General features: G+C 44.6%; 1 protein-coding gene across 1 annotated transcript in view; it reads right to left on the reverse strand.

The window, feature by feature from the left end:
• The window catches only part of AGBL1 (AGBL carboxypeptidase 1), a 261,953-nt gene extending 250,293 nt beyond the window's left edge, over positions 1 to 11,660 (reverse strand). Inside the window, exon 1 of the mRNA XM_056500274.1 lies at positions 11,434 to 11,660. Coding sequence (XP_056356249.1) covers positions 11,434 to 11,484 — 51 coding nt within the window. The 5' untranslated portion in view covers positions 11,485 to 11,660. The remainder of the gene's footprint in view (positions 1 to 11,433) is intronic.
• Between the last annotated feature and the right edge of the window lie 3,881 nt (positions 11,661 to 15,541).

Here is a 15,541-nt window from a genome sequence, read left to right on the forward strand (position 1 = left end):
GTTTCATTCAAATGCCACTCTGTTACAGATATTTAACACAACTGCCACCCAAATTTAATAGGGAAAGATCTGTTTTCTCCATTCCATTTTAGTTTTATTTTCCCCTACTAAAAGCAGCATGAAACATGGTACTGTCTTTCTTATTTTGTGAGATTTGATGGGTGTCAGTCCAGAGAACACTTTGTCTTCCAGAGATGAAGCACATTTGGGAGTTGACAAACTTTTTTTACAAGCAGTGGCATTTCTCAAAGTACAAGCGAGTCTGGAGAATCTTGGAAAATTTCCAGATGTACTCGCTTTTTAATGAAACCACAGATTTCTGAATGCTATAGCAAATGTGAGTATGTGCATGTGCAAATAAATAGCCAGAATAAGGTGTTGCTATCCTTGCCTTCTCTGGGACATTCCTGCTTGGACCACACATGATAAAGGCCAAGAATCTCTGGGTTTAATCTCAGTCTGCCCTGGCTCTTGCCTGAGTTCAGTCCAGGCTTCTCTCTGCACTCCAGTGCAAACAATCCCATTTGCTGCACATTATTCTGACACTGACTTGTACAGGCCAAAGATGAGGATGTCTATAAGGCACACCCTGATTTAGAAAAACACCAGTCCTTTCTCTTGCCAAGACAAGTGTCCTTATGTGTCAATCTACCCCACTTCCAAAAGCGCCTTCTGGAACAGCCATGCAAATGCTTTTAATCAATCACATTTAATAGCCATGATTGAGCTATGGGCAGCACAGACAAGCCACTAATAACTATTGTTAGTCACAGCTTATTTTCTTCAGAGATGGAACCTGAAAGTGAAAATGATGAACCTATTTTTGCCATCCAGTCTAAGTGAAAAATCAAACAACAAACGAAACTCGGCACCCGTAATGAATAGCAAACTGTGTTTTGAAATTCTAATGATTTAAAGTAATATTACCAGTAATATAAAGCAGAACTTCAGTTTAACTGCATTGCTGAGACCCATCTATCTAGATTGAAACAGCAATCTCTCAACAGCAAAGCTCTCAGTTCTCTGAAAAGGTTGCCAAGTTTTTAAGAGGCATGATAGGGGTATGTCATTTTCCATCCAGAAGGTAACAAAGATTTTTATCTCCTTTATCTCTAGTCTACACCCCATGTAAGACACCCAACAGCAGCAAGCCAATGCCACCATGCCCAAACCAGGCATGTTTGGGGCTTTATTCCACCCTCGTTACTTCATCCTGCAGCTCAGAAGCACCTGCAAACTAAGTGTTGGTCAGTCAAGCTGAAAGGCATTTTATTAGCTCCATGAGTAAGCCCATGTCTGTGCTTGTGCTCCAGGAAAAGGGACAGGAGTTATATTTAAAAATACCCAGCTTTACACATCTGCTGGGATCCCCTGTGGAGTTCACCCAACCAAACCCCTGGGGCTGTCTCTTCTGAGACTCTCTCACATGGGAATGGGCTGAACATGCATGGGCACAGTGGGCTGATCTCTCAGAGAAAGGTGAATTCTTCAGTGAATACCCAGTAGGAGATTTGATCTATGTCAGAATCTACTTCTGATGCCTGCATCCACTGCCAGCAGGGAGAGATCCCCAAAAAGTTGTTGTTGTGTCCTGTTTTGTTTAAGCACATTCCCAAGGAGACCTGTTGGTGCTATGGTGCTCTACAGGCTTTGTAGGGCATAGCAGGGGACTCTCAGCTAGGGAGATTTCCAAGTGTTTGATCACCCAGCCATGCAGACCTTTTAGACAAACCCTCCAGAGTTTTCAGTCAGTGAGGTACAGCTGCTGCTATGAGAGCTTTTGAAACAAGCTGTTAATAATCATGGTTTTCATCTCAAAGAGAACTCGTTTTAATGCATCTCTGCATCCAGCTGTCCCCTTGAAGTCCCTGAGCATCGTGGGGAGATCAAATGACCTTAGCCATATGGGAAGAGAAATTGTCAAAGAAAATAGAGCCAGGCACATATTCTCTTTCTCTTTTTTCACCTCCAGCTCTCTCCACCACTTGCAAAACTTTAACATGGAACCAGAAGCCTCTCAAATTGCAGAAGATTGTCACAAAGAGAAGGTCAGATAAACCAAGACAGTAATGCTGCTTTCCCCTAGTCTCTCCAGAAACTCTCTCCATGTGGATGGTGCTGGTTTATTCCTGGAAGAATTGAGGGTTGAAAGAGGCAGTTAGTTCAGTTTGTTCCTCTGACTTCATCAGATCAGCATTTTAATCATAGGAAAAGGTCAGGTGGTCCATTCTGCCTCCTCCCCTCCTTTGAAGTGAGACAGGTGGGCATTCACCGTGCCAAGTAAACTGCTTATGGGAGGATATCTCTCTCCCTGTCAATCTTCTGCTTGCCAGGTTAATCCTGAAAAAAGGAGGGCCAGCTTTATCTTCACTGTAAATCTGCTGCTTTGGCCTTTCATCAGGAATCCCATAAAAAACACAGAAGATGGCAGAGGACGAGAGGCACTGCACCCAGGCTGCATGAGTGTCATCTGCTCAGGGAGTGAGTTGTTCCACACTTTGATTTGGGAAACAATGTGAGCTAAGATTCCCTTTGCCCTAACTTGACAGATGAACCTTATCTCCATCTGCTGTCCAAATGAAGAAAGCAGAAGGCACAGACATTGAATGAGTTTGATGGTGTTTGTAACAGTTCTGAAATAAAGCCCAGAGCTCCTGCTTTATCCATCAATACAGCATCATTCCCTCTGAAAGGAATGGAATAGGTACCAGAGAGTGCACTGAGCTGATGGGCCATGGGGAGAAGAGTCTGTCTCAGTTTACCACAGGGATCAAATTCCCATTAGGCCCAGTGGGAAAGCCTTTGCCTGTAAGTTACACCAAAAATTAATGTGCATAAAAGGCTTCTCAGAAGTTGACTGCAGTAAAACACAATGCTATGGTGTTTCCATGTCAGAAGAAAACCCCACATGTTTTGGCTTCAAAGCATCCCTTGTTGAAAGGCAGGGGGAAAAAAGCCAAGATTTCTTTGGTAGAGTAGTTATTTCTCCCACAGGACTTCTGTGTCAGAATTACTCAATTTTCTAATAAGAATGATGAAAGCTTTGCAGTTCTCATTAATTCCACCTCAACCTACACCACCTTTTGAAAATAAGGCTGTGTTCTTCCACAAGAAGAGACCATGAGAAGAAAAACCCATCCTTGTTCTCTAAACCCCCAAAGGGAAGGAGATTAAACTTTGCCCATATAATTTCTTATCAAGCAAATGTTATTCTATTAATCAATAGTTGGTCTAAAACATTAATTCTCTTTTTTGTAGCTTAATAGTGCCTGTGGGCAGAAGAATCTCTACTATGTTATCTTTGTCCTCTCTAGAAGACATCTTTTGAAATCAATGACAAATTCTTGATTTCTGAGATCTTGATTTCTGAGATCTTGATTTCTATATGGTATGGTCAAGCCCCACTCAGTAAAACAAAAGTCATAACAGTACACAGATCAAAAGAAAATATTAACTCATGGGTATGAATGGGCTCTGTCTCCATCAGCCTCTGGAGGAGAATGACCAAGTTTCCCTTATTTTAAGGGATGATCTTCAATGCCTTAGACTTTCCTTCCCAAAACTGTATTACAACAAATTGTTTTGCTTGGATGAAAAGGAAAAAGGTTATCCAGTTCTTGGAGATTTGAATCTACACTCAAAGAACCCACCTAGATTATATTTAGGTCAACTTCTCATAAAATGAAGCAATCAAGGGAATAAACCCAGATTTTTAATAACAGAAAATGTCTACAAATATTTTATTGATTTGTATTCATGTTCTTGCTTCTTACACATCTTAAATTAAACTGTATTTTCTGAAATAAACTGTCTCCTCTGAAGCAGCAGCAGTAATGGTCCCTGTGGCACACAAAGCTTGCAGGATTGCAGACACCAGTGTCAGCTGGGCTGGACAATGCAGCTGTGCAAAAACTGCCACACTGCTCACCCCTAACCCTCACTCCTCAGCTCCTGCAGCAAACCTGGCTTGTCCAGGGAAAAAGGGAGGCTGGCTGGTGAGCTACTGCTCCTGGTCTCCTTGGAGAAGGTTGTCACTCCCTGTCACAGAATGTCTCACCAATTCCCAGAGGCATTCCGACCTCACAGCTCTCTGGGGACCAAAATCAGCCTGCTCTGCCTGGGAATCACAGCTCCTGGGGACCAAAATCAGCCTGCTCTGCCTGGGAATCACAGCTCCTGGGGACCAAAATCAGCCTGCTTTGATTGGGAATCACAGCTCCCTGGGTACCAAAATCAGCCTGCTTTGATTGGGAATCACAGATCCCTGGATACCAAAATCAGCCTGCTCTGCCTGGGAATCACAGATCCCTGGGGACCAAAATCAGCCTGCTCTGCCTGGGAATCACAGCTCCTGGGGACCAAAATCAGCCTGCTTTGATTGGGAATCACAGATCTCTGGGGACCAAAATCAGCCTGCTCTGCCTGGGAATCACAGCTCCCCATCCTTCCCTGCTGAGATTCCTGGAGCACAGAACAGCTCTGCTGATGGATCAGCATCTCTGTCCTCAGGCCCACTGGGCCCTGTGGGCCAACAGGTGCAAATAGACTGTCTGTGAGACAAGTGCTTATTAAAAGAACAGGGGAAGGCAGGAGGGAATTATTTTCTGTGCTGCTCTGGTGAGAACAGCACAGTCACGAGAGCAGAGTCTGGCAGAGCCCAGCGACACGTGTGGGCACGTGGGGGCTGTGTGGATTTGGGATTCTCAGAGCCTGAGGCTCCCAGGTGTGCACAGGAAAGGAACACCTCTGCCCAGGATCACAGCCAGTTCCATGAGGAGCTACCAGCAGACACTGCCTTATTCTGCATTCCCACTGACTGCTCTTGGAGGGGCTTTCAGCTGCACTTCCAGAGGCTTGAATCCCCCAGATTTCATTGCAATTGTGTTATCTATCTATCATCTATCTATCTATCTATCTATCTATCTATCTATCTATCTATCTATCTATCTATCTATCTATCTATCTAATCTATTTCACTGAGTTGTGTTATCTATCCTCTCACAAACAGGAGTGATCACACACAGGCAGTGTGTCTATGATATCAACAACTCCAGGAGCAATTTCCAACCCTGCTATCCCAGACCAAGCAACACAAAAATCCCTCCCCCCAGTCTCTTAAACTCCCAGTATGTGTATGAATTTTTTTTTTTTCTCATGACACACACCAGTAAAATCTCTGCCAATAGACACTGCTGGAATCAACCATTATCAGCCCCTATGTTTTTTCAATACAAGCAACTTTTTGCGTGCACTTTACTGAACATAATATAATAAACTTTAATTCAAAATGCCCATGAACACATTTTCTACTACAGGCATTTTTTTCCTATTATAGATAAAACCAAGAGGAGTGAACCAATGCATCGGACAGAAAAATGTGTCTAAGCCATCACAAGAAATGCAGCATAATACACTGAAAATAAGATTATGCTACACAAAGAAACACTAGCAAGACCTATTCAGGCAAACACCCCTCTGTATGAAAACATCTCATATATTTCAAAGAGAGAAATTATTGAAACCTGAGAAAGAGAGAGGGTGGAAATTTTCCATTGTTGTAAAAATATTGATGTAATGTATAAATACATCTGTAGGCATACAAAAAACAGCTAGGGAGACTAGATAACTACCAATAATTATCCTCAATTTACAAATAGATAAACAGATGTTTTTAAATATAATTGCACACTGTATGTGAAAAATAAGTTGTTTAAATAAATCCATATACCTCCTTCCATAATGTGGCTTATTCTATTAATTTGTTTGTGTCTATAATGCAGAAACAAAATACACAGTTTTTAGTTGCATGACATAGCATAATGTGCCATTACATTACATCCAAATAGTCTAAGTTAAACAGCTTGGCCATAAGCATAAAGTCAGCCCCTCAACAGCTAAAAAGCACCAGCTTTAAAGCATTCCTGATATTTCATTTGGTCCCCTGGAGTAACTGCATTTTTTAATTTCCACATGACAACTTGTTTTATTTCACAAAACCTCTGCTTCAGGATGAGCAGTGCCTGCTGCCAGGAAAATCACCCCATGCAGCATTTCGTCCTCATCATTTAGCATGTGGTTCTGTGCATTATTTATTGTGCAGGATCCAAGCCCTGCATGAAAACAAATTATTAATTTGCCTCGCCTTTTTTTTTTCTTTTTTTTTTTTTTTTTTTACTCTGTTGTCACCAGAACTTCAGGGTTGGGTTTTTTTCCCCCCACTGTTCATCACCTGGTTTCTCAAGCACTGATGTGAGGCATGGTGGGATTATTTGCCATGTTACACATGATTAACTCAGAAGCAGAGGTTTATAATCAGTTTTTCCAGACTGGCACCCAACTGATCCATGGATTGCTATCCTTTCACATTTGCTTTGCTGAAGGAAGGGAGAAAGGGCTCTCCTCGACCATTCATGACACAATCTCATTTGTCCTCAAAGCACAGCCCATCCTAGACAAGGATGAGGCACAGCAGAAGATGAACAGAACTCCACTTTCCTCGCCTGACACACAAAGTTCTGCTGAGGCTCTGACTGTGATGCACTCGTGCTCAGCTCAGCCAACACTGCTGCTGCTCCCATCAGTCTCTGAGGACATTTTGCACCCCAAGGTCCTGAATTCTCATTAATTCAGCCACAGAAAATTCTAGATAGCCCATCTGGAGGCATTTGCAGAGGAGCTGGCAGTGTGCTCAGAGAAACAGCTGTGGCCAGCCCAAGGACAGAGAGCAATTCTGGTCCCAGCTCAGTCGGTGGAAGGATTTCAGCAGAGTCCAAGAACTGCCACAGCTTCCTCTGAGGGCTTTTAGTGCTCTGCACTGATTCACAAGAGTGAAAAACCTCAGTATTTCTTCTGTGGCCTGGCAGGAATTTGGGATTAATGTATGGATGTTAGCTTCCCTTCTTGTTTGTTGCTTAGCAGTGCCCTGTGAGCCAAGGGCTGTAGGGAAAAGCTCTGGGTTACCTTCAGGTTCTCCTTGGACAGGGAGGAGAGGACAGAGGAGGTGGGAAGGAAAAGCAGCAACCCTGAAAGCTGATGTGGGGACCTGCACTGCCTCTATAGGATTGTTTATGGAGGATTATGCCTTTTCTTCAATGGTTAAAGGCAAGTCTAGCCCAAGTGGCATTGGCAATAGAGACATGAAAAATTTGCACCCACTATTTCTCCTTGAACCCTGCAAGCCAAGTGTTTCCCTGTCCTAACTGCACTTCTGCTGTTCCAAAGCTAAAACAGCTTTTATAAGGAATAAGTCCACTGCTGCTCACTTTAAGTACAACAGTCTCAGTAAAACTCAGTTAATGAACCACATAAAAATGACCATCTGGTTTTGAGCTGATTTTTGTTCCCTCTAAGGCTATCCCACTAAACCTGGCCTGCCAGGCTCCCAAAAACACAGATCCAAACTTTGAGCTCCTCCATCCCCAACCCAAATGAGTGGCCATTCTGCTACCTGAGCAGCTCCTGGGATTTTTTGCATCTATTTCTCTCAAAGCCAGGAATCTCAGCAGCTCTACTGCCAGAGTAAGTGCAAGGATGCAGAGGGGACAAAATCATTTTGCAAAATGCATTTCTATTCCTTGTCAGTGGAGCAGCACAGATACCTTCCCACTTGTCCTCAGGATAACAATAGCTCTGCCTTGTCAGCCAGCCAGCACAGCAGCTTGGAAGGGGCAGTGCAAAGAGCTGAGAGCTTTGAGTCAGCAAACAGCAGATCCTGCTCTGCTCTGTTCTGCTGGACACTGTGGCCACTCACAGATAAATCCCTGTGCAAAAACAACCTCCATCGCTGATACATAAGATTTGCATCTTTTCCCTGTCAAACCATAGCATTTGGGAACCTGTGAAGTCCAACACAGTAAGACAGCTTGAGCCAAAGATCTGCCAACGGCCCCAGGGGCTGCCAGCTTTGCAGAATATGTGAACGGGGACTGTGGCTTTGGGAAACATGTGAAAACCACTCTGAGAGCCAACAGGAAATCTGGGACTCCTCAGGCAACACGATGTATCCTGCCATGGAATAAGCATGGGGGGTAACCAAGGCATGGGCAGTGAGGAGGAGAGCAGCAAGAAGGAAAGGGAAGAATCAAAATGTTTCTTATTTATCTAAATGATCAGAGGCTGGGGTGAAATGAAGGCCAGGCAACGAGGAGGAGGAACTAAAATACTCCACAGTCTCAAGGGATTCAATAGTCTGGGTCACAAGGCAAGATGTTGGCTCCAGTTTTCTATCACTCTTCTTAGCAAGTACCAGCTGTTTTTAACTAACACCCAAATACCTCCTCCTGGCATTAAAATAGCCAAGAGATCTAATCCCAAATCTCTTGGGATTTTGCACAGGAGCCTGCCTGTAAAATGGGATGTCAGGCTTTCTTGCCTGGTGAAGAACCATAAATGGGGAGGGTGTTTACTTCTGCCAGGCTGTGGCCAGGGACCAGGGTGAGAGTGGCAACCAGCCCAGCCTTGATTGAGGGACTGCATTGTCCTTGTATGGAAGACAGAGCAGGGCTGGGTCGGGGCTGAGGAGCTCCATGTCATGCAGTGAGAGATGGGAACACAAACAGGTAACTCTATCCAAGCCAGAGGGATGGGAGGTGATAATTGCAGGATCACACTGGAGAGCGAGAGTCAAGTAGAGAGCAAAGAAGAAGGTAGCAGGGTTAGAAAGAAAATGAGAAATGACAGTAAAATCCTCAGAGCTTGGCTCTGCCATACTGCCACAAAACCTGTGAGACCGGGAGAGGGTTTTCTTAAATCTGAATTTCACATTTTGGAAGCCGAACACTGTAAGCAGTGAAGCACTTTATACCTAGAGATCTGAAATGTCACGTCTTCCCTGCAGTGACATTTTGGTGACAAAATGCAGCTGCGCTTTGAAAGGAGTTTTTGCTATTCACCTTGTCACTTTGCAGAACATCCACAGCACATTGCACTTCCAGCGGTTTGAGCTGTCTTTGGAGGATCACGCTCCTTCATAGCACTGGGAACAGTTTTGAAGAACTCAAAAAACGTGTTTCTTTCCGTGACTAGAGCAGTTGCTCAGTTACAAAGTGCACACTGTTTCAGATTTGTTCTGCTTGATACTGCCCTTCCCAAAGCCAGCCTGTGAGTCTAGGAGTGAAAGTGTCTGTGCCAGGAAGAGATGGGGGAAATCTCTCCCCCAGCACAAGGTGACAGACCTCCAACTGGGAATATAAATCTGTGCCACTGCTTGGAAGGGAAGTAGAAATTTAGTCCTGTGTGAGTGACTGATGGAGAAAGGATGATTTTATTCTGAGTTTATAAACACTAGCTGAATGTTACCTCATTCTTCACCTGAAAGCTTTCTGCATTCAAAGCAATATTATGTGCTAACAGAAATGAAAATGCCCAGTAATACCCTGCAGAATAGCCTGCTGTAAGCAGCAGATATGTTCTTCATGCCCAATAAAAGAATTTGAACCAGCACTGACAATCCAGCAGGTCACAAAAACAAAGCAACCATGTTTTGGACAGCTGTTGCAGAAAATAACGAAGTGTGGAGAGATGTTATCAGCAAAGGCAAACATCAACCAAAACTTATTATTTCCCAGGCCAATACTTTGCAACAGTGTCAAGTAAAGGTCTTTTTTTATCACCTGATTTTTTAGCAGAGATCGGTCATGGTATTACAAAGTTATGCTGGTAATTTTTTGGCTGAAGGTAGAGGAAAGAGGTGAATCAGAACATGTAATTGTCATCAACTCCTTACTTTCTGCCCTTCAGCACTCAAGCCTCCACATCAAATTGAAGATATAACAAAAAGATTTTTGATGTCTTCCAAGTGAATATAGAATTTTTGGAAATAAGGGTCTTGTACTGCAAGATTTGTGGCACTGGTGATGAATGATGTGCTACTTTGTTTTTTTACCAATACAATGCCTGCAGTGCTCCTAACTGTTTCTAGTTTAGACCTCAGTGTAGCTTTGTCAGGCTGCATACGTGATTTTAAACTATAGGTTCCAGTTTAGGTCTGGGTCTTGTCCAATTCTGTTCCCAGATTATGCAGTGAACACCAGGGCTGTTATGCTAGAGAGCATAAGAAAAAACAGAGGTGCACTCAGCTCTCAATTATCCAAAGGAGGGAGAGTACTATAGCCTGGATATGACACAAACATGATCTACTACAAAATATGAATTAAATAAGCTGCAACAACATCGGGCAAACAAGTTACACTGCCAAAACATAAAAGGACAGCAGGATCATTTTCTTCAGCATGCCAGTTTACCTGCAGAACTCGCTGACATAAGGGGCTACAGGGGGCAAACCAGTGTTTGATATGAGAAGTAAAAGCTGTTGACAGTTACATAAGCTTGGATAAATATGTCAAGGTTGATCAGCCCCCACAACTATAGTTCCAAAGCCAATTGCTATCATGGGGTTTTGTAACCTCCTCTGCATGCCTGTAGCTGTTCACAGACACAGGGCTGGGACACATGAATCCTTGGGCTCACCCAGGTGGGCCAGACTTTTTTGCACACCCTCTCCCTCATTTTCTGCATCTGCAGTGTGTGAGGCTGTGATGGCATGTGTGACAGTCAGAGGATGCTGCTGCCCCAGGCATGAAACTCCTGTCCCCACAGGGGTCTGGCCCACGTCAGCACAGCTGCACACAGGGGCTCAGGGCACCTGAGGAGTGCACACAAGTGGCATTTCACCATGACTCTCTAAAAGCTGCTTTATGTGCAAGCAGCTTGTCTTGGCAAAGCAGTTCCCACCCATCCCTCATGACAAAACCAGGCTTATAAAAGCACAGGTTTGCTCCCAAACACACTCCCTATTTCATGGGGTAGCTCATGCCACAACCTGGGCATCTTCTCCTGCCAGGAGGAAGGCATCCTTGCAGTGGGAAAACAGAGCCAGAGATGCTTCTCCTTCATCCCATGGCCAAGCTTGTCCATCAGGGGTGATCTGGACTGGGATACCTCCCTCTGGTCCTGGGACCATTCACTGAGCACACCCAACACCAGCACCTCACAATCTCAAGAGTTCTTGTCACTTCCCTGGAGTGCTTGAGGGTCCTGGGCAGACAATTTGACAGGAAGGAACTTGCTCCTCGCTGGCAGCTGTGTTTGCTGGTGGCCCTGAGCGCTCGGAGCTCAGACTGACAGCGCTGTCAGGTCCCATTCATCTCACGCAGCCGGTGCCTCACACCTCCCTGCTGCCCTGCGAGCACAGCCAGGGCTCGGCAGCGGAGCCTCTGCCCTCGCACGGGGCCCAGATTGATGCATAGCAGCGATTGCCAGCACTCATCGCCGAGCGGTGAAACTGCAATTCAGAAACGCTTCTCGGGCGGCGAGGTGCGGGGCTCCCGCACGCTGATGCTGCCAGAGCCAAGGAACAGCCCTGCAGGTCACTGGTGGGGAATTAGAGAGGAAAACAAGCCCAGCGCCTCTCTTGTTAGTTCAAGCTGTTCTTACCTGGAGGGTGGAGAGAAGGACTTGCAAGCCACTGGCTTCTTGTTCTGCCATGCTGCTCCCCACTCACACTCCCTCCTTGTAGCAGCAGACACAAAGCAGCCCGAAAGCCAAGCTGCCAACTTGCCTTGCTGCTGCCCCTGCGTCGTTCAAGAAACGAAGAACTAAACACGGATCCCCAGACACACGCACTCTGCTCCCACCAATAACCACGGCAATGCAACTCTAGACCTCGGCAGGAGAGATAAATGTACCCCCTCCCTCCCAGCTCTCCCACTGTGACGAGACGATTAATTCCTATATAAAGAATCCCGGGGATTAAGTAAAGTGCCCAGGAAAGGTCTGGGTGCTTGGTGTGTGGTAGGGGGAGTGTGGGGAGGGTGGCAATAGCAACAAGAAAGCAGAAGAGCTACAAACCTCAAAGAAAGGCAGGGAGAAGGGAGGGAGCAGCGCTGGCTGCCTGACAGGCATTCCCAGCTGACCTGCTGATCCGTTCCAGACCCCGCGCGGACCCGGCTCCGTTTGACTCCGCTCCAGTGAAACCGGAGACCCGGAGAAGGCAAAGCGAGCGGCAGAGATGCCCTCGGTCTTAACGAGCGCTGACAACGAACGGAAGATACAGCCGGCATGAGGGACAGGTGGAGCCAGGCTCGGCAGGGCTTCTTGGCTGCCCAGCCCGATGATTGTCCCAAGCGGCAGCTGCTGCGGCCGCAGGCAGTGCCCTGCGGGGCAGGCAGTGACCGCACAGGGGCATCTCTGCGGAGAGCCGCCGCTTCAAGGTGTGGTTTGGGGGAGAGTTTGCTCCAAGAGCCCCCAGAGTGGCCCACAGGTAGCTATAGGTGTCTATAAGCGCAGCTGCTCGGGCTCTGGGTCACTCCCGGGTGCACAAGACACGCTGTAGTACAGTTGTGGTTGTAGCTTGAATTCCTAGGAGGGCACGGAGTCCACTTTTAGCTTCAGCCGAGTGATATCAAAGGGCTTGGTAAACAAGAAGGAGCAGATAAAGAAGTTGAGGAGAGGGTTAGGTGAGGATTTTCCAGCAAAATATTTTCAATGTGAAAAGGTCGACTAGTCCCACAACAGCTTTCTCAATGGCATTTTTGGTCCTGAGAGACATCACTCCAGGCTGGTTAGAAAGCTGTCAGTGGAGATAATTACTGGATATGAAGAAGACAAAGGTTAACTCTTGTCTCTCCATTTTGGGGGCACTCATTTCAGTCTTTTACCTCTGGAATAATTTTGGTGTGGTGTGGTTCTTTTTAGTTTGTCCCTTCTGAAAGAATAACTGTGGATTTTTGGCACAGTAACATGAACCTGGGTCTCTGGGCACAAAGCAGATGTTTACAGAACTCAGTGGCACACAAAGACAAACCAGACACCCAATGTGCACACACTTCCTTTGCTGATGTTGGTATAAAACCCTAATCTTCTAAGAAGCAGCCAAATGAAGAATAAAACACTCCAGTCTTGGCCAAGGACTATTTTCACATGATGAACCTTCATTGATAAGTGCTTTATGCAAATGGTAAGGCTAATCCTCCCCAACTCATCCCAGCAATGTGTGAACAAATGGCACAAGCATGACATTCCTCAGTTTCTGTGTGTGCCAGCAGGGTCCCAGGATGTCACTACCAGGTTATAAAATAAAACAGATTAAAATGCCTTTGTCATAACTATGGAGACACATCAGTCCCTTCAGAGAAAGTGCTGTGAAGACCATTCATTGATGGACAAGATACTCTACAGACAGCTAGGCAGAATAAGACAAGAAAATTCCTTTCCTATGAAAATTCTGGTTTAACGATTTTAATTTTCTTAAAAGCATGTTTTATTTCATTTTAAAAAATAAATCTCTCATGCTTCATGAAATACCATGTTATAGATATAGAGCTGGTGTTCAGCCATTAGAACACTGAATTTTTGGCCATTTTGGGTAAGCTTATGGCAGCTTCCCACAGAAGTCACTCCTGTATCCCCCCACTACCAAAACTTTGCCACACAAACCCAGTACAGCTTTGGGGGTTCTTTCCCATCTGCAGGATTCAATAAAACCTGATAAGAGGCCACAAATAAGTGGAGGGAAAGAACCCAGGCAATGCAGGCAGTGTCCCCAAATGTGCTGGGTGGGAGGCAGGTGGATGCTGGGTTTGTGAGCAGTGCCAACACACATCTCTTTTGCAAATTATTACAGTGACAGAAAACTACTTCAGAGCTAATGAGGAGCTGCTTGAAGAAGCCCTTCCACATTGTCACTTCGTTCTCTTTCTTGTGACAATTGTACCTGTCAGCAGAGCTGTGTGGAACTATTAATTCCTGCTGTGTGGATTTTCAGGCAGTGAGAGCTGATGGATGTAAGCAGGCAGTGGCTGCAGGCAGTCTGAACCCTAAAGCTATCTATAAAACACAACTTTGGCCTCTGTTATAGGATTCTATAACAGAGTCTCTGACTCATCAGTAGTCTGGTTCTTGCTCTCTGTGTGAGCTTTAGAAATAATTGCAAAAATTTCACTGAAAATATGCCAACCCAAGAGGAAGGGGATGCCAACATCGAAGCTTGGGGTGGGAGAAAATGTTCCTTAAAATTTTGGAGTATTTAGCTTGGTTGTACTGAGAGAGTAAAAGAAACTATTGTACACAGAAACCTCTGGAGCTTGCATTTGATTTGAAAAAAAGAGACAATTGAGAAGAGTGATTAAAGAATAAAATGCTCATGGAAGACCCCAGCAGTGACTGTGATGTTTACATTGATGTATAGTGTACAGCAAAACCCTTTGAAACCAAATTTTAAGCCATTAATCATGGAGACTTCTAATTATTCACCATTCCCAAGCAATTTTCTCCAGAATTTGCTGAATTTCCAATGTTCTTGCTTTCTAAGAATAGGAGGTCGCACACCTCAACACAGGAAGGCTGAATGAATTAGGAAACCTACACAGAGCTAAAAGCCAGAATTAAAGCATTCAGATTCTCCCACTCACACTACAATGCAAACTCAATTTGAAGATTAGCTTGTTAGTTTATATTGATGGCATTGTTGTCTCCCCTGTGCCCTCAGGATTATGTGTTCCTTAAACAAATTGAAAATTAAACTCCTGTCTCCAGCTTTCTGCTAGTGCCAATGTTCTTGTGGGGAGGACAGAGGGATTAGAAACACAAAGGCAGGACCTCTGAGCTCTCTGCAGGTGCTGCACACGCTCAGACCAGTAATTTCCTTGTGCTCCAGGGCTCAGACACACAAACAAGCTAGAGATCTGATCTCCTGTAAATATGTGTACATACATTTAGCCCATAGCAAAGGGAAGGTAATTCAGGATCGTTTTACCTACATTAAAAGAGCACTCAGCCCAATTATTTCACATTTTATGAGCATATGCAGAAACCATTACCATGGATCAGCTGACATTAAGTAATACACTAAGCACAGAAACTTATTCCTGTGACTACATTGATGTTTTCCCTACCTGTGAAAGCTTGAAGTTTTCCTCATGGAGATGTTCTGCAGCTATAAAATTGGTAAGTATCCAAATGCATTTTTTTTTAGATAGAGCATTGCATTAGAGAGATACAGAAGTCTTCCTGGATGAGATTATCTGGAAATTGATGAGAGGAAGACAGAAGTCCTCTGCCAGGTATCTGCAACCATAGAGTTATCAGGGTGATATTTATTAAAATCATACAAATATTTAAACAACATTTTACTCTGTTATTATCACTTTTCTACTTATTCCATCACCTCCAAAACAGAATTCATGCTTATCCATCTGAACCCTGCAGAATCACATTTGAAAGTAATTTACAGGCTAAATCAAAATTAGCCTAAAGAAGTATTAAACACTACAAAAGCAGCAGCAGAATCAATACCAGCAGAATGAAGTGACCAGTCACAGCCAAGCTTCACATTTCCTGTCCAGAGTCTGTACCAAGGAACTGCAGAACTCATTCATTTTTTTGACATTAGCATTAAATGAAGTCCAAATACCAAAATGAGCTTCGAAACCTGCGATTAACCTGAGGATGTTTTCTTCCCCATTCTCAAAATATTGACACCACTTTTGCACTCACATTGCACTCCTGATTTCTAATAGGATCATTTCAATTTTTAAACCAGTGA

This window comes from Oenanthe melanoleuca, chromosome 10 (assembly GCF_029582105.1).
Source record: "Oenanthe melanoleuca isolate GR-GAL-2019-014 chromosome 10, OMel1.0, whole genome shotgun sequence".
NCBI lineage: Eukaryota > Metazoa > Chordata > Aves > Passeriformes > Muscicapidae > Oenanthe > Oenanthe melanoleuca.